The sequence below is a fragment of the Entelurus aequoreus genome, linkage group LG09 (assembly GCF_033978785.1).
Source record: "Entelurus aequoreus isolate RoL-2023_Sb linkage group LG09, RoL_Eaeq_v1.1, whole genome shotgun sequence".
In the NCBI taxonomy this organism is placed as follows: domain Eukaryota; kingdom Metazoa; phylum Chordata; class Actinopteri; order Syngnathiformes; family Syngnathidae; genus Entelurus; species Entelurus aequoreus.
The window spans coordinates 44,599,065-44,620,661 of record NC_084739.1 but is presented as its reverse complement, the minus strand read 5'-3'; the positions used below and the strand labels follow the sequence as shown (position 1 = coordinate 44,620,661).

Here is a 21,597-nt window from a genome sequence, read left to right as displayed (position 1 = left end):
TATAACTGTTTTTCTACATTTAAAATACTTCCATGTGGTCTACATAACATGTAATTGTGCTTCTTGGGTCAACATTTTGCATTGATTATGTTTTACAGACCAGTTTCAAGCTGTTTTCTGACCGTTTCCTTAGAACGCGCCGTTTTTTGGGCGGGTCTTATTTACGTGCCTCCACTTCAGCTGCGTCTTCTCCACGCCCACCTTGTTGTAGTTTTTAGTGCTTCCATATGTGTCTATTAACAGATATAGGTTTAAACTATAAGCTACTTTATATTGGAAATGGCAACAGCGGAGGATGCGAGTGCATGTACGAGCCAGTCACAATAAGAGGATAGATATAAAAGGGAGCCTTTTGACTACAGCGCGGACCACAATGGCAGACGCGCGCGTTACGCGCTCTAGGTACATTTCTACAGTATTTGGATAATACCCTTTACTTGTAGCAAATTCCAAACAGCTCGTTTGGCAGAAATGGGAAGGAAAGCAATTTTATTTTTAGAAAATAAGATTCAAAATCTATAGTTTGATTTGGAATTTTCAGGACTTGGAGATCCAAATACACAACAGCAGGTACCAATAGGTAAGAAAAGTTGGTTTTACATAATAGCTCCCTTTAAACAATAATATAAAGCATAATTGACACAATTTTCAAAACAACATCCCATCTTTCTCCACCTGTTCTTGTAGGTAAGGCGGACTGTTCTGGTATTTTCTGACTTGCCAGAGTGCTGCTCTTTAGAAGCTTGCTCCCATTTGGAGATAATATCACACATCTGCAGGAGAAATGAAGCCCACAGGAAACATAGGTATGAAGAACAGCCTGTAAATCCATAAAGGCACAGTGACTTCTTACACATACTTTTCTAATTCTGATGCAAAACATATAAACAAGCAGTTAATGATTAGAAACAAACCTTGATGCTTCCCTGATGGAGGCAATGTTCTAGCTCTCGACCAGTAGGGTCATCAGTGTACAAGCTGAAGCCAGACAGCCCTGTTTTTCTCATGCCGGTGTCCTGGTTGAGACGACACTGGAACTCATCCACTGTGGTCGATGCATCAAAGCCCACCACCTATGAAATATCATTTCAGCAGATAAACAAACAAAAAACATATTTTTAGTATTTCCACGCTATCTAGATGTTCTTCGGTACTAAAAAAGTAAAGGTGTCATTTTAACTCTCTTTCTGTAAACTGAAAAGAAAGTAAGCTTCCTGCTCTACTGGGAATGATTGATATAGTGATTGTAATTGCATACATTGAAACGTTACCAGTCGAATAATTGAACTATACACGTTGACCGTTTCATGTTCTCTTTTAAAAGAACTTCAGCTATTATTGACTGTTACAACATGACACCTGTAATGTATTTTTAACAGTAGCACCAACTTGAGAAAAAACAAAGGGCACCCACCAAAATAAAGCTTAAATCCGTGCATACTAGTGTACACAGGTGCTCTGCCTATTTAAACAGACTGAATATGACTTGAATAATGTTCCACATTAAAGTCTTCACTCCATATGTCTGCAAAACATCTGGTCAGTTTTCATTAATAGCAACTAACTAACGTCAATATTACCTGCTGTGTTTATGGATATTACCTGATACGTGTTATTGAGGAAGTGAACAGGCACACTAAAGGGCAGGGAGTGGTGGTAGGGATTTCTGAGGAGAATAGACAGGATCTCCATACGGGACGCTCTGGCTTGTCTCTCGCTTTTCTGCTGGGTGCGCTCCATTGAACGCTGGCAGTAGATGGCATATTTACCCACCTCAGTCCTGTGAACAGAATTGGAAGCATTAAAGAAATTGGAATGCACATGATCTAACACGATTCAATACAGTCTGATCACGACTCAAATGTTTAGTGGAAGTAAAACAATGAAAGTGTCAAATAGGGATGTCCCGATCAACATATTTGACCTCCAATCCCGATCCGATTTTTTGGCTTCGGCTCCGACCCCATCTGATTTTGAGGCCCTATCCAATTACGATAGGTTATAGGACTGAAAAGGAACTCAACTAAAAACACAATAACACATTTTAATAAATATAATTTTATTCAATTTAGAATGTGCTTGTATTGTTATAAGACGAGGTATTACATTTGTGGTATCGAATGTGACATACACTTGTTTTCACAAAACAAAGTGGCTAGTGCATAATAACTAAACAAAAGCAAAAGCTACTACTGGCTCCCATTTAAATTGTTGGGTTTTGCCCTCAAAGTTTCCTGTATCAAGAGACTTACTCCCTGACTTTCTTAACGATAACAAAAACGACCAGAAAATTATTTGGTAAAAACAAGAGAAACAAACATACCTATCGAATTGTTTATATAGATATTATACCATATATAGTGTAGATATAGATATTATCGACATCTGGATCAATAATCCCTACTTCACATATAACTTAAAAGGGAATTGCACTTTTTTGGAATTTTGCCTATTGTTCACAATCATAATGAAATACATGACGACGGATGGACTTTATAAAATAAATTCTAAATATTAAATACATTTGATTAAAAGTCTGCTTACAATGGAGCCTATGGAAGCCGCTCTATTCCGCCTATAAAGCCCTTAAAAACATCCGAACACCTCCATTAAGGTTTTATATACATGATGTAAGTATATACAGTATGTAGTTAGAAAAGGCGCATCTATAATATCACTTAATATTTACGTATTTTGACTATTTTAAGCATACGCGGCACATTAATTTCAAAAACGCATCACAATGTTTGCTTTTTTTAACAACATTACTGAATACTGCTCACAGGGCCAACAAACATGATAAAACATCACTTACTGTACAAGGTCCACTTAAATTAGGAAGCAGACTGCTAGGATGTTCATATATTCCCGTTTAAGGGAAGAATGACTCATAACCCTTGTGAAGAAAAGGAAGGTGGAGCCAAGCATATTTTCGTGTCATTCCCACCATTTCCGGGTTTAAATTGGCTGTCAAAGTATACCAAGTTTTCGGAATACATGCTCAGCCTTCTACTATCCAGGTGAGAGGCATTATTTATGATCTACAACACATTTCCAGGGAGCAGGGAAGCAAAGAAACAGCAGACCACTTTATGATGTAAACATTACACACAAGCTTATGATCACGGCACCGCTATAAATAGTTTGTTTGTGTTAGCGCTTATAATAACAATATCACATAATTTGTTGAAAGGACTAGTTGGTACAATCCCTGGGGACTCTGCATGGCAGGGGCGTCCTCCTCCCTGAGCCAGGCTTGCACCTGACCGCATACCTAAGTGAGGCTAGGTGACACTGCTGGGAGGCTTTTCCACCATTGGGACACATCTTCAGTTGTGTGCCCCAGCGTCACGGGGTGTTTCGGCCCGGCTTACCACAAGACACCCTCTGCTGAGGAAGGGCCCACCCCAGGGTGATCAAATCCCTGGGTGTGTGTGTCCCATTAGGTGTTAGCCTTAGCAGCCCAGCTGGTGTCACTCCTCCTCAACCACAACCAATGGCTCGTCCTCTCTGCTGTGTTGGCCAGCTCTTTAATGGCCTGTCTGTGAGCCTGCCCCCTGACTCCAACCTCCCTAAGGAGCTTTGCTGTTGTGCTAGCTACAAAGCCCCTACAGCCCACCTCCACTGGGCGCACCCTTACCCTCCAGCCTCTGTCCTGTGCCTCAGCTGCAAGGTTGGAGTACCGCAGCTTCTTGCGTTCATATGCTTCTTCGATGGCATCCTCCCACGGAACTGTCAGTTCAATGATATAGACAATATGGGAGGTTTCAGACCATAGGACGAGGTCTGGACGCAGGGTGGTCGTTGCGATCGCCGGGGGGAAAATTAGCCTCTGATCTAAGTCGACTCGCATCTGCCAGTCCCTGGCTGCATTCAACGGGCTTAGATCAGGATTTGAAGGTCTTGTCTTCAGCTTTTCCCCCTCCCGAACAAACGCTGGTAGGTGTCGGCACACATCCTGGTTGTTGATGGGTTGGGCGTTGATGGATATCCTCCTGCACTCAAGTTTGTCAGCTAGACATCTGAGGACCTGGTTATGTCTCCACGTATATCTGCCTTGAGTGAGGCTGGTTCTACAGCCAACCATTATGTGCTTGAGTGTTGCTGGGGTTGTACACAGGGGACAGGATGGGTCCTTTCCAAACCATTGTTGCAGGTTTATGGGAGATGGTAGCGCATCATATGTTGCTCGAACAATGAAACTCAGCCTGTTGGATTCCATGCCCCAAAGTTCGCTCCATGTGAGTTTTTTCAAATACTTTGTTAATATTCAAGTCACAAAATGTAATTTGATTATTGTTGGCACTTTTTGGTTGTTTTTTTTATTGGATTTCATGGCCGGAATAGAAGACCTCCCCTTTCCTCCGCTATAAGCAGACATTTTTAAACGTTTATTTACAAGTTAGAATGCATTAAAAAAAATCCATCTGTCGTCATATCTTTCATAATGGTTGTGAACGATGAAAAAAATTCCCCAAAAAGTGTAGTTCCCCTTTAAGCAGTTAATTTATTGTGTCGTCCTGCGCTGTGTTTGTGTGTGTAGCATGCTTAGCCATTAATTTTCTTATAGTCCTTCAGTGATAATGGAACTTGGAAGAAACTTAGTTTAATTTCCGCCATAGTGATGAGGATTAGTATTTTAGAAGCGTATTAGCAGTGTGGATGCGGATTAGCACTGTGGATGGACAACGCGAGCCGATGTTCTGGCCACACACGGCGTGGCTCTGTTGGTAGAGCGGCCGTGCCAGCAACCTGAAGGTTCCTGGTCCGATCCGTTGTGTCCTTGAGCAAGACACTTCACCCTTGCTCCTGATGGGTCGTGATTAGGGCCTTGCATGGCAGCTCCCACCATCAGTGTGTGAATGTGTGTATGAATGAGTGAATGTGGAAATAATGTCAAAGCGCTTTGCGTACCGTGAAGGTAGAAAAGCAATTATACAAGTATAACCCATTTACACGCACCTTCCTTGAATAAATGCAACATCTGCATGGAATTCAAGAAATGTAATTATGTCTCTCGGAGCGTGCATCCCTTTTAGTGAAATCCTTCTCGTCAAAATAGAATTTAGCCATGTAAACAATGGGACACAGCTGCAGTATAGATCGGCTGAGCTCGGCAGCTCATCAGCCGATCAATTAAAAAAGGCATATATCAGGTTTGGGACATTTGTCTAGTGTAGACAAAAACCGAACATTCTTTTCACTGTACTGTAATCTTAAATTAGTTGTCATGCACTTGTGCAGATGTACAGTACCTCATGTAGTTGGTGTGTTTAGAGTAATCAGGGTGTCAAAGGTAATATGATTAATCACAAACATTTTTCTCATTAATCATGTATAAACACAACTTGTTTTTAACGCACATGCTACTTTACTTAAACGGCGGATGGATACCTAAAAGGCAGCACGGGTTGTTATACAGTCAGTGATCAGGCCAATGCATATGCCAGTGCAAAGACGAGTAAGGAGACTGGTGTGCTCGGTGGCAAATGACTTGCATTCAACTAAAAATTATTATGTAACAATTTTTGGTATATATGACATTCCAACAATATAATTGCATTTGTGTCCAAATATTGGGGTCTTTTTTCAAGTTGATTTAAAACATGCAAGCAAGTAATATAATTTGACTAATCGTGATTAATCAAAATTAAAACATTGATTGTTCTGATTTTGAAAAATAATAGCTAAATCTTCATTGCAAGCAACCAAATTCAAGACATAGATGAATACTATTTATGTTAAGTATGTTCGACCCCAAAAAAGGGACAAGCGGTAACAAATGGATGGATGGATGGATGGATGTTAAAATGTGAAATATAAAGCATTGACAGATGATAAAACTTATGTAATTTTAGGAATACTAACTCATAGAGTTTTAAGTTATTAGTACTGAAGCAAGGTTCACAATCAAATTGTATTAAAATTTGCGCAGAGCAACCACCACAACAAGTACTTAATTTTGAATTCAATTTGTATGACATACAGGAACAGGAAAATATTTCATCTGAAGTTATTCAAACTAATCTTTTTTAAAAATTTGTTAAACAAATTGCCTAAGAGGGGGTGCCAACAAGAATGTAATAATTTTACATCAGTATTACACATGTTATATCGGTTATTATGTGTTTAACTTGTACATTTTATTATAAGTTTGAAGTCAGTGTTGAAATGCATTTTTATTATCATGCTCCAGGACTACAGAGAAAAAAATCTAAACAACTACAATAATAAGGAATTTCAAATATAATTTAAAATATTCTGCCTATATATCTATTAAGACAGTGGTTTTCAAACTGTTTTCACCAAATACCACCTCAGAAAAAACTTGGCTCTCCACCATAACAACCAACATTAAAATACAGTAGGGTAGTACACTTAGGTAATTGTTTTATGTAACAAGTATGTTAAATATTTTTGGTCAATGTAACAATACACCCAGTTAGAACAGTAACAGTAGCTGTGTTTCCATTGCAGTTTTTCACAAAATTAAAGCGAAATTTCCAAAATTTCCATAAAGTTCATTTGCGACTTGTAGGTGTTTCCAATAAAGGGTGTTTTGCGTTAAGAGGCGTAATTCTTGTAAAATCTCATCCCACGAGACTCCACTTTGAGAAACATATTGCAGCCAGTGCTCTGTGATGTCAATAGAAGACAAAGGCAGCCGGTGATCGCTCAAAGGCAACTTCCTTACGGCCCCCTTGACTATCGTCCAGGCATGTGGGTCTCTCCGAGCCTGCGGATCAGCCTCTATTGCAGGGAATGGACCTGCGGGATGGCCCGGTGCAGCGATGCCGCCTAGGACCCCCCCCGGTCGGAGACTTACGGCCCCATTAACAATGTTCTGGCATGTGGGTCTCTACGAGCCTGCGGATCAGCCTCTATTGCGGGGAAATGTTTCCAACAGGCTTTTGCCAAAAACGTAAAAATCTAAATGTCTCAAAAACCACTTCATAAGAACGCAAAAATGTTTTTGCAATATTTGAGAGGTTTTTTTAAATATGGGTGTTTCCATTACCAGTTTTTTATTGCGATATTTAGCTTTTGCGCATTTCTAAGTGTAATGGAAACACAGATACTATGTTTGAATATGAGAAAACACTGTACTTTAATCAAGTAATTTTTTGGGGGTACCACTAGATAGAACCCACGTACCACTCGTGGTACACATACCACAATGTGAGAATAATTGTATTAAAACATGTCAAACTGGCAATTGTAATGAAAAAAAATTATATTCAGAGGGGATGCAATAAGAAAATCATATTTTAGATTTAGTCAAATGTGTAGTGTAGATGTTGTGCTATTTTGTTGGGGTGGCACTAGCAAATCTATGAGGGGTTGAGGTTACGAAGTTTATGAAGACTTTGTATTTGTCACTAATATGCTACTTGTTTACATTGACAAATGTCATGTTATAGACTGCGACATTGTTCAATTAAGGGAAGCTTATTACCTATGTCAAGCCTGTGTGCTATTGTGTTCTTAGCTATTGTGTAACTGCGAGCTACTAGTAGCCTACAGCAGTGTTTTTCAACCACTGTGCCGCGGCACACTAGTGTACTGTGAGATATTGTCTGGTGTGCCGTGGGAGATTATGTAATTTCAGTAATTATAATCCGCAAATGTGCCGTTGTTGAGTGTCTGTGCTGTCTGGAGCTCAGCAGAGTAACCGTGTAATACTTTTCCATATCAGTAGGTGGCAGCAGGTAGGTAATTGCTTTGTAGATGTTGGGAACGACGACGATGGTTTGCAGATAAAAAGGTATCTAACGCTTAAACCAAAAATAAACAAAAGGCGAGTGCCGCTAAGAAAAGGCATTGAAGCTTAGGGATGTCTATGCAAAACAAAGCTAAAACTGAACTGGCTGCAAAGTAAACAAAAACAGAATGCTGGACGACAGCAAAGACTTACAGCGGGTGGAGCAGACGGCGTCCACAAAGTACATCCGTGCATGCCATGACATTCAACACCAAAATAGGAGCGCAAGATAAGAACTAAAACACTACACACAGGAAAACACCAAAAAACTCAAAATAAGTCACGGTATAATGTGACAGGTCGTGACAGTACACCTACTTTGAGACAAGAGTTATAGTGATGCATGGTTGGTTATGGTTTGAATTCATATTCAACAATTGCCGGAACGACTTTTTACTGTCAATATCGGCTGCTGAGTTTCATTTTTTAAAGTTTTCTGCTGGTGGTGTGGCTCGGGATTTTTTCAATGAAAAAAATGTGCCTTGGCTCGGAAAAGGTTGAAAAACACTGGCCTACAGTATAGCCTACCATGTTTACCTTTTGTAAATTACTTCACGAAAGTACAAGAAAAGACCAACCTTGTGTGCTTATAGCGAGGCTGTTAACTGGCTGTCCAGCTTTGCTCAAGTAAATGCACAGCAGGGCTGCTTGTACCTGAGATTTTAGACGCAAGTTGATCTAATTCGATACTTGATATATTTAGGCAATAATAATAATGATTTCTTCATTTTTGTTTATTTTTGGTTTTTAGCTGGAATGCGTGCAGATAATTTGTACATATTTTAATAAACATTTGTATTCTTTTGGCTATTGTCCTATACTGGGGATAATGATTGTATGTGATTAATGTGGAGCTGTTGTTTTATTTTGAATGTGGTATTATTTGTTAGGTATGAATGTGTGTATTTCCTTTTGCATAACTGGGTCCTGTTATGCAAAACCAACTTTTCTTACCTGTTGGTACATGTTGTTGTCTATTTAGTCTCTCCATAAGTCCCGCAAATTTCAAATCATACCATGAAGGCATGGCTGGAATATTAATAAAACAATCTTGCCTTCTTCCAAACGAGCAAGTTTGAATTTGAGACTTTCGTGACATATTTTGCCTTACTTATGTCAGCGGATATCTCCATATAGGTTAGAGGTTTACCCAAAGAGCTTTGCAAAATTTCCGTTATTTTTATTCAGTTGTATTCCAATGTTTTAATCAATAAGCAAAAACGTTTACTTTTTATACAATTCTGTTCTCAGTGCACATTGTTGTCCAAAATTTTGGTTTTCATATACCATCTCGGTTATGGAATGGTCAAACATTCGGTGCAACAAACCATTACATCTGCCTGTGTATCATTACATAGAATCGAAGGCCCAAACAAAGAATCCCAAGTGTTTGTGACTCAGTTTCTGTGCTTTTTTTAAATTAAGTATGACTGCAAAATAACCCACAATGGGGTCCATAAAAACAGCCAACCAGTTCGAAAGAAATGATGTGCCTCCATACTTTTTTTTCTTGAACTCTGCTGTTTATGACTTCCTCAAGCAAAAAGTATAACAAGAACACCTCCGGCTAGAATATGGTACCATTAGTGGTTTAACAGAACACATTTGTTTGACAATTGTTTCTATTATTCACAATTACAAAGTTTATGTAATAAACATTTTCATCGGCCCGAATCAAATGATTGGGGTTTGCAGCGATCACTCTACCGGTCTCGTTAACACGTACGCGCAGGGACCGCGTGCACACATACACAAGCAGTCCAAGAGATGCAACGAACAATTTGCAGTCATGTTGTTGTTATGATAGAATATACATTCAATGACAGCTAACGCTAGCTATCCAAATCTTATAGCTAGAAGCCGTAAGAGGGATATACTGTGTGAAATACATTGTAAAGTTTGTGCAAACACCTACTTTAAGTAGTGTAGAAGGAAATGTGTGGGATCAGATAGTTTGAAATGTCAACTTTGGGAAACATATTTTAAATATTATATTTATATCTAAGTATTTGGATCCATTCTATCACATTTTGATGATATGTGGCTTGTATATATTTGCCTCTAAACCTCTATAATAATCCAACATCTGCACAGCTGGAAGTAAATTAATATTTGATTAAATATTTGCCTCCCAAGAAGAAGCCGGAAGTCAGGGGTTGCAACTATGATATTAGGTTGCTGCTCAGTGGCCCTACGGGTTCGGTGAGTCGGCTGTAGGGGTTCGGCGGAGATCAAGACACACCCGACTCATGGTGTAAATAAAAACTTCTCCCGATCTGTGTATTATGGATACCCCTAAACAATGTTCCCTCTAATTTTCCATCTGATTTGCAGGTGTGTAATTTGTTTTGGTTCATTTTGTGCACCAGTAAAAAAAACATATAACTTTGTCTTGAATTTGAAAAAAAAAAAATTTTTAAATTTTCACTAAAGAAGAGTTTGGTGAATGCGCATATGAAACTGCTGGGCTTCGGTACCTCCAACAAGGTTAAGAACCACTGGGTTAGAGTGTCCGCCCTGAGATCGGTAGGTTGTGAGTTCAAACCCCGGCCGAGTCATACCAAAGACTATAAAAATGGCACCCATAACCTCCCAGCTTGGCACTCAGCATCAAGGGTTGGAATTGGGGGTTAAATCACCAAAATGATTCCCGGGCGCGGCCTTCACTGCTGCTCACTGAGGGTGATGGGTCAAATGCAGAGGATGATCTCACCATACCTAGTGTGTGTGTGACAATCATTGGTACTTTAACTTTTAACTTAAACTTTACTTATAATGTGCCCTACTGTGGAAACTGAAACTTCATTGCCTGATGCCCGCAAGTCTTGCTGTAGCTCTTCCAGTCTGACGAGGGTGTTTGAGCACCTGCCTCCTAAGGACTCTAGTGGCAGCTGTTGATAGCATCCTCCTTCTGCCTTTGCTATCTTTTTTTGCATAATTTTTCTTGTATGTGATCGCTTCTCTAAACTATTTGGAAAATTCCATACTTACATTTCTAAAATGCAATCAAACTTCATCGTCAATAATACAAGTATTGAGTATACAGGTTCATAGCAACCACATTCATCCATCCATTTTCTACCGCTTGTCCCTCTCTGGAGGCTGGAGCCTATCCCAGCTGCACTCAGGCAGAAGGAAGGGTACACCCTGGACAAGTCGCCTTCTCATCGCAGGGCCAACACAGTTAGACATTCACATGTTTTTTCCAATAAATGTCATTTTGATTGCCACTCTATATCATAAATGAATGTTTTGTTACCTGGACTCTCCGTGTCTATTAAGATGAACTTGGAGCAGCCAAAGGAAAGGCTGCTGAGGCAGAAAGAGTCCAACGCACAAGGCTAAAAACTGCCATCCCTAAAAAGTGACAGAGACACAGTGTTATCAAATACTACATAACACAAAAATGCGCTAAAAAGACACTAAATTGAGACAGTAAATGCATCAAGGCAGCATCGCCAGTATTAAAGCATTAAATCATCCAGCTCATATACACCATATCCTGAAGAAACCATTGCTAAACAGTGCTCTCTGTTGGTGGCTTTGGAGCTTGCAGGTGGGAGTAGACAAAGCCTTTGATAAAGTCAACCATCAGAAACTGTTTTTAAAACTGAAAGAGAGGGGCGTGCCTGATAGTACAATCAGAATTCTGTCATATTGGTATGCTAATCAGAGCATGCAGATCAGATGGGGTGGTAAATGCTCAGCAACATTTAAGGTTGGGAATGAGGTACGCCAGGGGGTATTCTCTCCCCTGCCCTCTTCAATCTGTATATGAATGACCTATTTGTACAGCTCAATTCCTGTAGAACCGGATGTGTACTTGGTAATACTGTGGTCAATCATTTTATGTATGCGGATGATTTAGCCATCCTGTCTCCTAGCAGTGCTGGCTTCCAACAGCTGCTGAATATATGTACAGATTATCGTTTAAAATATGATGTGAAATATAATGCCAAAAAGAGTGTCATCATGATATGTAGAACAAGAGAGGACAAGGACCTCTCTTTTCCTTCATTCTATCTGTCAGGACAGGTGCTGAGTGTGTGTGATAAAACTAAATATCTGGGGCACATCATTACTGATCTATTGGGTGATGATGATGACCTATACAGACAGCGGCGTATGCTGTATGCCCAAGCCAACATGCTGAGAAATACATTTTATTATTGTACATATGATGTACAGATAAACTTATTCAGAGACTATTGCACTCCTCTGTATACTGCCCCCCTGTGGGTAAAGTATAAGCAGAAAAGCATACAGAAACTGCAGGTTGCTTATATAATGAGTGTATGAGGCTTGTCCTGGAATTACATGAAGCTCCAGTGCAAGCCAGATGTTTGTTAGTGTTGGGGTGCCCACTTTTTCAGCTTTGCTACGCAACCTTATGTATAAGTTTATGTGTAGGGTACCTGAGTCTGAAAATGACATAATCTCTGTGATAACAAACCCTGGCCGCAGTTCTGTTAAGTACTCATCTGGACTGTGGAACCATTGGCACACATGTTTGTATGTCAGAAACTGACATTTGGGCTTTATGGTTTATTGTTTTTATGTTTTATTGTTTTGTTTTTAATATATTGTATTATATTCTGTTTTTATATGTTTAATGGATCTTAAGGTCTGCAATAAAGATTGATGATGAAAGCAGTCGAAGGGGACCTGAGAATTATTTTTCTCTTGTCTGATTTATAAAAGTTGCTACAATGTTGGTTACTCGTGTTAAACAAAGCGTCAAGTTATAAGGTTCATGCATTTGGGCATTTTTGAGGCCTCTGTACGTTGTATTTTGCAATATATTTGTGACGTCACAGATTGACGGATGTACACTTGCGGTCATTTTCAGACATGTTGTGTCAGCAAGCCTTCTCTCACTCTGCTGAGCAGACAAAGCAGAGCGTGCTGCCAACAGCTTCCGTGTCATTCCTTCTCATTTCATGCTCGTCTGCCTACCCTAATGTCTAATAAATAAATAACTCCGTTTATGTGTCCACGACATTTTACATGGGACTGTTTTGTCAATATGTAGCAGTATGCAATTGAATTAGCCGCTAAACTCAGACAAAAAAAGATGGCGAGATTACGACTTGGTTTGAGGAAACTAGATAAGGTAGGGTAAACTATTTGAGGGATTTGCACTATAACAGTGATGTGTGACATGCAGTGAAATACATGCTGGTAAAAACAACTTTAAAAAAAAAATGCATCTCTGAAACTATTGGAGAGTGGACAGGTAGGTGTACCTAATGTTGTGACTGGTTAACCAACCCTACTTGTACAAAGTTTTAAATTTACGAACCACAGACCAAATAAAAGTATGCTTTGGTGTACAAACCTTGCCTATGCTGTGCTGTACAGTGCGAGTATTTCACTCGCATATGCACCTACAAGAGCTGCATATGCCTGCGAGTACGGATTTCAAACCTTTCATTTGCATTTTGCTCCTAAAATAAATCCATAAAAAGTCATATTTGGGGAAAATAAGTTAGCAAACCATGGAAGCGCTATATCAACCCTCTGCGCATCTGCTCAGCACAGACGTGATAACATGTACGCAGTATCGCCACTCTCGTGACATGTTAGTTTAACTGCTACTAAAACAACTATCCAGTCACTGCCGATTTAATTTAAAAAACTAAAGATACAAATTTGATAGTAAATAAACCCATGTTTGCACTGCTCGATGTTGTGGTCATTTATGTCAATAGTGTTTTAATGTTTAGGAGACGTGCTCTAATGAAATAGGAACACATTCTCCTGTCTGGGCTCTGGATGGTCCACTCAGGGAAATTTACAGAGTTGTCCTGAAGTCATTGTGTGTATCTGTGCATCTCTGTCATCTACCCATTGTGTATCTCGCAGAACAGCCATTGTATTGGCAAACTCTACACAAGGCCAAAGCCTTCACCCAAACAACGGAAGAGCCCATCCATCCATCCATTTTCAACCGCTCGTCCCTTTTCGGGTCGCGGGGGATGCTGGAGCCTATCTCAGCTGCATTCGGGCGGAAGGCGAGGTACACCCTGGACAAGTCGCCACCTCATCACAGGGCCAACACAGATAGACAGACAACATTCACACTCACATTCACACTTGGGCCAATTTAGTGTTGCCAATCAACCTATCCCCAGGTGCATGTCTTTGGTGGGAGGAAGCCGGAGGACCCGGAGGCAACCCACGCAGTCACGGGCAGGACATGCAAACTCCACACAGAAAGATCCCGAGCCCGGGATTGAACCCAGGACTACTCAAGACTAGGGATGTCCGATAATGGCTTTTTGCCGATATCCGATATTCCGATATTGTCCAACTCTTTAATTACCGATACCGATATCAACCGATACCGATATCAACCGATATATGCAGTCGTGGAATTAACACATTATTATGCCTAATTTGGACAACCATGTATGGTGAAGATAAGGTACTTTTAAAAAAAAATAAAAATAAATAAGATAACTAAATTAAAAACATTTTCTTGAATAAAAAAGAAAGTAAAACAATATAAAAACAGTTACATAGAAACTAGTAATTAATGAAAATGAGTAAAATTAACTGTTAAAGGTTAGTACTATTAGTGGACCAGCAGCACGCACAATCATGTGTGCTTACAGACTGTATCCCTTGCAGACTGTATTGATATATATTGATATATAATGTAGGAACCAGAATATTGATAACAGAAAGAAATGGGGAGAGGGAGGTTTTTTGGGTTGGTGCACTAATTGTAAGTGTATCTTGTGTTTTTTATGTTGATTTAATAAAAAAAACAAAAAAAAACAAAAAACCGATACAGATAATAAAAAAAAACGATACCGATAATTTCCGATATTACATTTTAACGCATTTATCAGCCGATAATATCGGCCTGCCGATATTATCGGACATCCCTACTCAAGACCTTCGTATTGTGAGGCACATGCACTAACCACTGTTCCACCGTGCTGCCACAACGGTAGAACCTCATTTTAAAATGTGAGTTTGACTCCCATTTCCCTCTAGAGGAGAGAACTGGAATCACAGTCAAAATTTCCCAACAGCTGAAGGCCATTCAGCAATCAGGAAGGCTCTCACCTGAAGCAAAAAACACTCCTTTAAGTCTGTAGCTCCAGCTCAGACTTCAGTACAACAAACACTGCTCTAGGAGAGTTTGCCTAGTGCAGTAGTGCCCAACTGTTTGCAGAGACCAGGGTGGCTGACGGTGAGATGACCTGTATTATTTTGATTTGATATCTTGAATTTATTTTAATTTTAAATGGTTGTTAAATGTTTCATGTCAAATCCAAGCTGTAAAGGGTCAGTATATGTACTTTTGAAAACACTTTACTTTCAAAAATGGTTCATTGAAATGTAATTAGTTTTATATTGGTCCCTAATTGATTTTGTGTGTTTCCACCTTCTCCAAAGGTTTTTCACCTTTTTAAAACAGACAATCAAGTCCAAAAATAAAAGGAGAAAGAGAGATTTGTCCCATCATTAGAGTCAAAAAGAGTGAAGTTCCAGTGTAACCCTGGTCAAACAGTCAAACCCTTTTCAAGTTAGGAGAGAGCACAGACAACCAACACGTAACTTGACAGCCATTTTTCGGCCGGCAGCGCATTCATTGTGGGCAAGCTCTTTAATCTCCGGTGCTCATTTAGTCAGCAAAATGTTAATGTTAGCTACTGTGTTTTTTTTTTACATGGTTTTAGCATTTTTTACAATTTATTTTAGCTTTGCTGACTATTGTTGTCGCAATATGAGGCTAAAGAACGCAATGCACAAGCGATGTGTGGATTCAAAAAGTATCTACAGCATTGTCGACACTGCTCTCCCTCCCCCTCTCTTCTGCTGCACACAAAGAAGATTAATCCACAAGATAAAGTGGATTTTATTTTTTATTCCTAATCATTGTAGCAATCTGGAGTTTTGTGATTTAAACTGTGCGTGCAGTGTGCACCACTGGGCTAGTGACAGTGTTTGTGTGTGTGTCAGGAGGGCAGCTATAGATGAAGACAGTTGAGCTAGTTGTTGTTGTTTTGACTTTTTCAATGAATAGAAAGTTGATTCATCACTTACTTGTTAAATGTGTTTGATATATGTGCTAAAAATGTAAAAAACGTTATCATAGTATGAACTTTTGTCAAGACTAGAACCCATTATTCATGTTTCCATTGTTTCTTTGCTTTTATATTTACAAACGCTGTTCAGGAACCAAAAAAGCTCATAAATCGAAGTGTGTCTACTGTTTAAGAAGTTTATTTTTGACTGTATCTGGTAAAAAAAATGTAGTTATGTTAATCTTCAAGCTATATATTTAACAGTGTACATTTTCTAAAAATACATTCTAATACTTTTGGAAAGGGGGCTGTTTGCAGACTATCAAGACCACAGGGAAGTGTGTTAAATGTAGATTACAATCATCATAGGTCCCCTTTTAAAGACCAGGGGCTTCATGTACAAAGCGTGCATAAGCACAGAAAAAACCTGGCGTACGCTCTTTTTCACGGCATAATTGAGATGCATCAAGAGTGAACTAAATGTGGAAAAGTGCAGCGCCTTAGGTCAAATTCAATTACACAAATTATATTTATTTTGAGGGTAATGTGCTCCCACCTCTTCTAAAGGTTTACATATCATTGCAGGGACTATCTTTTCAAAGGGGTGAACACTACTTTATCTCCGGTCCTCTTGCCTTGTTTGGCCACGTCCATCTTCTTCTTTGCCTTCTTCCTGATGTACTACCACTTATTTCTTAGTTGTTCCTGTGTTCGGTTCTGACTCCACAGCATTGACAGCCTCACACAAATTTTATCCCACTCATCCCTCTTTAGTTTGCTGTAAATGCCAGGGGACAGCATGCCAAAAAGTATATTTTAAATTAAAAGTATATTTTGTCACGCCTTCACTTCAGCAAGAAGCACCTCCTACTACTTGTCTGTGAATTCCTTCATTATCTTTGTGTTTCCTGATTGTGCTGAGTGTAGGATGTTAGGCGCATGGTTATTTTAAATATAATTTGCGTATTTACATGGTGGCATGGACAGGGAGTGACCAGCTGCACTCCAACATGTGTGCTCAATTCCACGTTGATTGGGATGTAAAAAAAAAAAAAAGTGCTAGAATTAATGCGTGCGCACACTTTAACACTGGATTTCAGGGTACATCATCTTTTAGTAGGAAATCCACACAACTCAATATATAAGGCCCTAGGTCAGTGGTTCTCAACCTTTTTTCAGTGATGTACCCCCTGTGAACATTTTTTAAATTAAAGTACCCCCTAATCGGAGCAAATCATTTTTGGTTGAAAAAAAGAGATAAAGAAGTAAAATACAGCACTATGTCATCAGTTTCTGATTTATTAAATTGTATAACAGTGCAAAATATTGCTCATTTGTTGTGGTCTTTCTTGAACTATTTGGAAAAAAATATATAAAAATAAGTAAAAACTTGTTGAAAAATAAACAAGTGATTCAATTATAAATAAAGATTTCTACACATAGAAGTAACCATCAACTTAAAGTGACCTCTTTGGGGATTGTAATAGAGATCCATCTGGATTCATGAACTTAATTCTAAACATTCTTCACAAAAAAAGAAATCTTTAACATCAATATTTATGGAACATGTCCATAAAAAAATCTAGCTGTCAACACTGAATATTGCATTGTTGCATTTCTTTTCACAGTTCTTTTTGACAGACGTTTAAAAAAAATCTCACGTACCCCTTGGCATACCTTTAAGTACCCCCAGGGGTACGTGTACCCCCATTTGAGAACCACTGCCCTAGGTTACTGCTGGCACTGTGATGAGCATGTTCACCTGCAGGGGTCCTGGCTGGCAGGGCGGCTGTCTCCTTTGGGTCTGCTTAATGAGCTGGCAGAAGAACTCATTTTGTAACTCCGGGTGGGTCAGACACACCTGCTGGGCGCTCTGAGCGAGAGAGACATGATAGTCGATGGCTGGGGCATCGATAGCCACATTGATGAACAGCTGACAAGTCTGAGAAGAAAGGTGTGGAAAATTATTGTATTTTCCTGACAAATACTGCAGAAAATGTTTCAAACTTTGGTATAAGCAGCATGTCTCCAAATCCTGAATCATTAATAAATCAAGTAGTTCTGAAGTGCAATGTACATACAAGTGCATCCGGAAAGTATTCACAGCGCTTCACTATTTACACATTTTGTTACATTACAGCATTATTCCAACATGGAATACATTCATTTGTGTCCTCAAAATGTGACACACAATAGCCCATAATGAAAATGTTTTTTATATAATATTTTCAGCAAATTGATTTAAAATGGAAAAAAACTAAGAAATCACAAGTACATAAGTATTCACAGCCTTTGCCATTAGGCTCAAAAGTGAGATCAGGAGCCTTTTGTTTCAACTTGAGATGTTCCTACAACTTAATTGGAGTCCACCAGTGGTAAATTCAGTGGGTTGGACATGATTTGGAAAGGCACCCAATATAAGGTCCCACACCTGACAGTGTATAGTAGAGCACAAACCAAGAATGAAGTCGAAGGAATTGTGTGTAGACCTCTGAGACAGGATTGTCTCGAGGCACAAATCTGGGGAAGGGTACAGAAAAATATCTGCTGCCTTGAAGGTCCCAATGAGCACAGTGGCCCCCATCATCTGTAAATAGAAGAGGTTTGGAACCACTCTTCCTAGATCTGGCCAGCTGTCTAAACTGAGCAATCAGAGGAGAGGGGGCCTAGTCAGGGAGGTGACCAAGAACCCGATGGTCACTCTGTCAAAGCAACATGTCAGGAGAGAGAACCTTTTAGACCTTAAACCATCTCTGCAGCTTTCCACCAATCAGGCCTGTATGTAAGCCATTCCTGTCATGCTTCTGTGTTCACCGTGCCATGCCAGATCCGCTCATAACATGTCTTCTGCCGCAGAGCCCATATTTGGTGTTCCCGTGGCGGAGCCACTATCCCATATTGCACTCTGCAATCAGGCCTTCATAAGCTCTGCTGTTTCAAATCAAGTCATCTGGTCACACAGCAGGCATCTGAGTTCGATGCCTGCTCTGGTTCCCTAGTCTGTTAAGTTATTGACCCTTTGACTTTCTTGTCAGGTAAGTTTTTACTTTTGACCCTTTCCCAGATTTTGTTCAGTGGCTTCACCCCTTTTTTTTCATACCTAGTTTTTCTCAAACTTCTTTTTTTCACGGCAACTTTTTGTTAATCTTTTGGATTTAAGAGTTTTAAAGTTTTTTCCACAACTGTGTGCTCCCTTTTTGTCTCTGCTTTGGGGTCCAATTACACCACCAAACAGGCTCCTGACAATTCCTTCTTAAAAGTTTGCCAAAATGCACCTGAAAGACTCTCAGACTGAGAAACAACATTTTCTGTTGTGATGCGTCATGTTTGGAGGAAATCAGGCACCATTCATCACCAGGCCAATACCATCCCTACAGTTCAGCATGGTAGTAGAAGCATCATGGTGTGGGGATGTTTTTTCAGTGGCAGGAACTGGGAGACTAATCAGGATAGAGGGAAAGATGCATGCAGCACTGTACAAAGACATGGTGGATGAAAACCTGCTCCAGAGCGCTCTTTAACTCTTACTGGGGCGACGGTTCATCTTTCAGCATGACAATGACCCTAAGCACACAGCCAAGATATCAAAGGAATGGCTTCAGGACAACTCTGTAAATGTCCTTGAGTGGCCCAGTCAGGGTCCAGACGTGAATCCGATTGAACATATCTGAAAATGGCTGGGCTCCAACGCTTCCCATCGAACATGATTGGGCTTGAGAGGTGCTGCAAAGAGAAATGGGCAAAACTATCCAAAGATAGGTGTGCCAAGCTTGTGGCATCATATTAAAAAAGACTTGAGGATGTAATTGCGCCAAAGGTGTATCAACAAAGTATTGAGCAAAGGCTGTCAAAACTTATTTTTAATAAATTTGCAAACATTTCTTAATAAAATTTAAACTGTTTCACATTGTCATTATGGGGTATTGTGTGTAGAAATTGAGGGGAAAAAAAATAAATTATTCTATTTTGGAATAAAGCTGTAACAGCAAAATGTGGAAAAAGTGAAGCGCTGCAAATACTTTCTGGATCTACTGTACCAATGGCCTTCCAGCCACACACATGAAGTGTGATTAAATAGTTGTAGGTATTAATCTTTTAGTCTTGATCTAGTCTGCTTTATCACCCATTCGGTGAGATACTGATTTAAGTGACCCTGTGATGTTTAATTGAGTACGAATCTGTTGAGAGGTGTGCCTGTCAATATAATGACGTGGAACATTATGAAAACATTCAAACTTGATCCAAAACCCAGAACTATAACAACACTACCAAATTGAACAATGTCATATTTTAGCAAAGATGTATTTTTCCTACCTGTGACTGACTGGCAACCAATAAGCCATAGAAAATAAATGAATGAATACTAAATTGATGATTGTGTCAATACTTGAATCTTCAAGGTAAATATTTTTCCGAATAAACATAATGATGCAGTACTTTCCGCACCTTAAAGAGTTTGACAGCCTCTGTTTGCAGGGCCTGCGAAGGCACCGTGGTGAGAGGAGACGACAGAGCTTCCTTACTGAAAGACAACATTGGGTGTCGCCAGATCTGTGAGTCTGAAAAATCAAAGAGTCACCTCAACACGCTTCCAACTTAATGAATCATTTCAACAACAAAAAGGATGAACAGAAATGAACGGACAACAAAAAGTATTAACATCACATGTTAAAATAGTTGGAAGGAAGTAACCCTAGAAAAATCAAAGAAATTGCAACACAATACAAAATGTAAAAAAATTATGTTAAAACACCTTTTTTAATATCACTGCCTTAGTTAAGAGGGGCCTATCCTGCTATTTTCAGGGTTATAACAAATTATATTGGATCCTTGCAGGGCATTATTAATTTTAATAAAATACTCTACACATTTCAAGTTGTGGACAAAGTAAATCTGCATTCTTCTCCATGTGGCTACAGCCTCCTTCCACAACAATGTTATAGCTGCATTGAGACAACCCCCCCCCCCCCTTAAAGGCCTACTGCAACCCACTACTACCGACCACGCAGTCTGATAGTTTATATATCAATGATGAAATCTTAACATTGCAACACATGCCAATACGGCCGGGTTAGATTAGTAAAGTGCAATTTTAAATTTCCCACAAAATATTCTGCTGAAAACGTCTCGGTATGATGACGTTTGCGCGTGACGTCACGGATTGTGCGGACATATTGGGACACCATTGTGGCCAGCTATTAAGTTGTCTGTTTTCATCGCAAAATTCCACAGTATTCTGGACATCTGTGTTGGTGAATCTTTTGCAATTTGTTTAATGAACAATGAAGACAGCAAAGAAGAAAGCTGTAGGTGGGATCGGTGTATTAGCGGCTGGCTACAGCAACACAACCAGGAGGACTTTGAGTTGGATAGCAGACGCGCTACCGTGAGTACGCAGCTTTGGCTTCCAAACATTTGATCGCTTGCCCGTACGTGCGTGCCGCTATGTGCATGTCACGTACGTAACTTTGGGGAAATATATGTGCTCTATGAACTTTACGGAGGTGAACGGTACTTTGGGCTGTGGGACTGAGTGTGTTGTGTGGGTGTTTGAGTTGTATTGGTGGGTTATATGGACGGGAGGGTGGAGGTGTTTGTTATGCGGATTAATTTGTGGCATATTAAATATAAGCCTGGTTGTGTTGTGGCTAATAGAGTATATATATGTCTTGTGTTTATTTACTGTTTTAGTCATTCCCAGCTGAATATCAGGTCCCACCTGCCTCTCACAGCATCTTCCCTATCTGAATCGCTTCCACTGCCCTCTAATCCTTCACTCTCACTTTCCTCATC

At 39.7% G+C, this 21,597-nt stretch overlaps 1 protein-coding gene across 1 annotated transcript in view; it reads right to left on the bottom strand.

Moving 5' to 3' along the window:
- Positions 1 to 21,597, bottom strand: part of plekhh2 (pleckstrin homology domain containing, family H (with MyTH4 domain) member 2) — a 97,266-nt gene that overhangs the window by 15,420 nt on the left and 60,249 nt on the right. Inside the window, exons 19-24 of the mRNA XM_062058810.1 lie at positions 20,251 to 20,363; positions 17,567 to 17,746; positions 11,022 to 11,119; positions 1,603 to 1,780; positions 915 to 1,073; positions 676 to 773 (exon numbers count right to left, since the gene is read on the bottom strand). Of these exons, the coding sequence (XP_061914794.1) occupies positions 676 to 773; positions 915 to 1,073; positions 1,603 to 1,780; positions 11,022 to 11,119; positions 17,567 to 17,746; positions 20,251 to 20,363 (826 nt within the window). The remainder of the gene's footprint in view (positions 1 to 675; positions 774 to 914; positions 1,074 to 1,602; positions 1,781 to 11,021; positions 11,120 to 17,566; positions 17,747 to 20,250; positions 20,364 to 21,597) is intronic.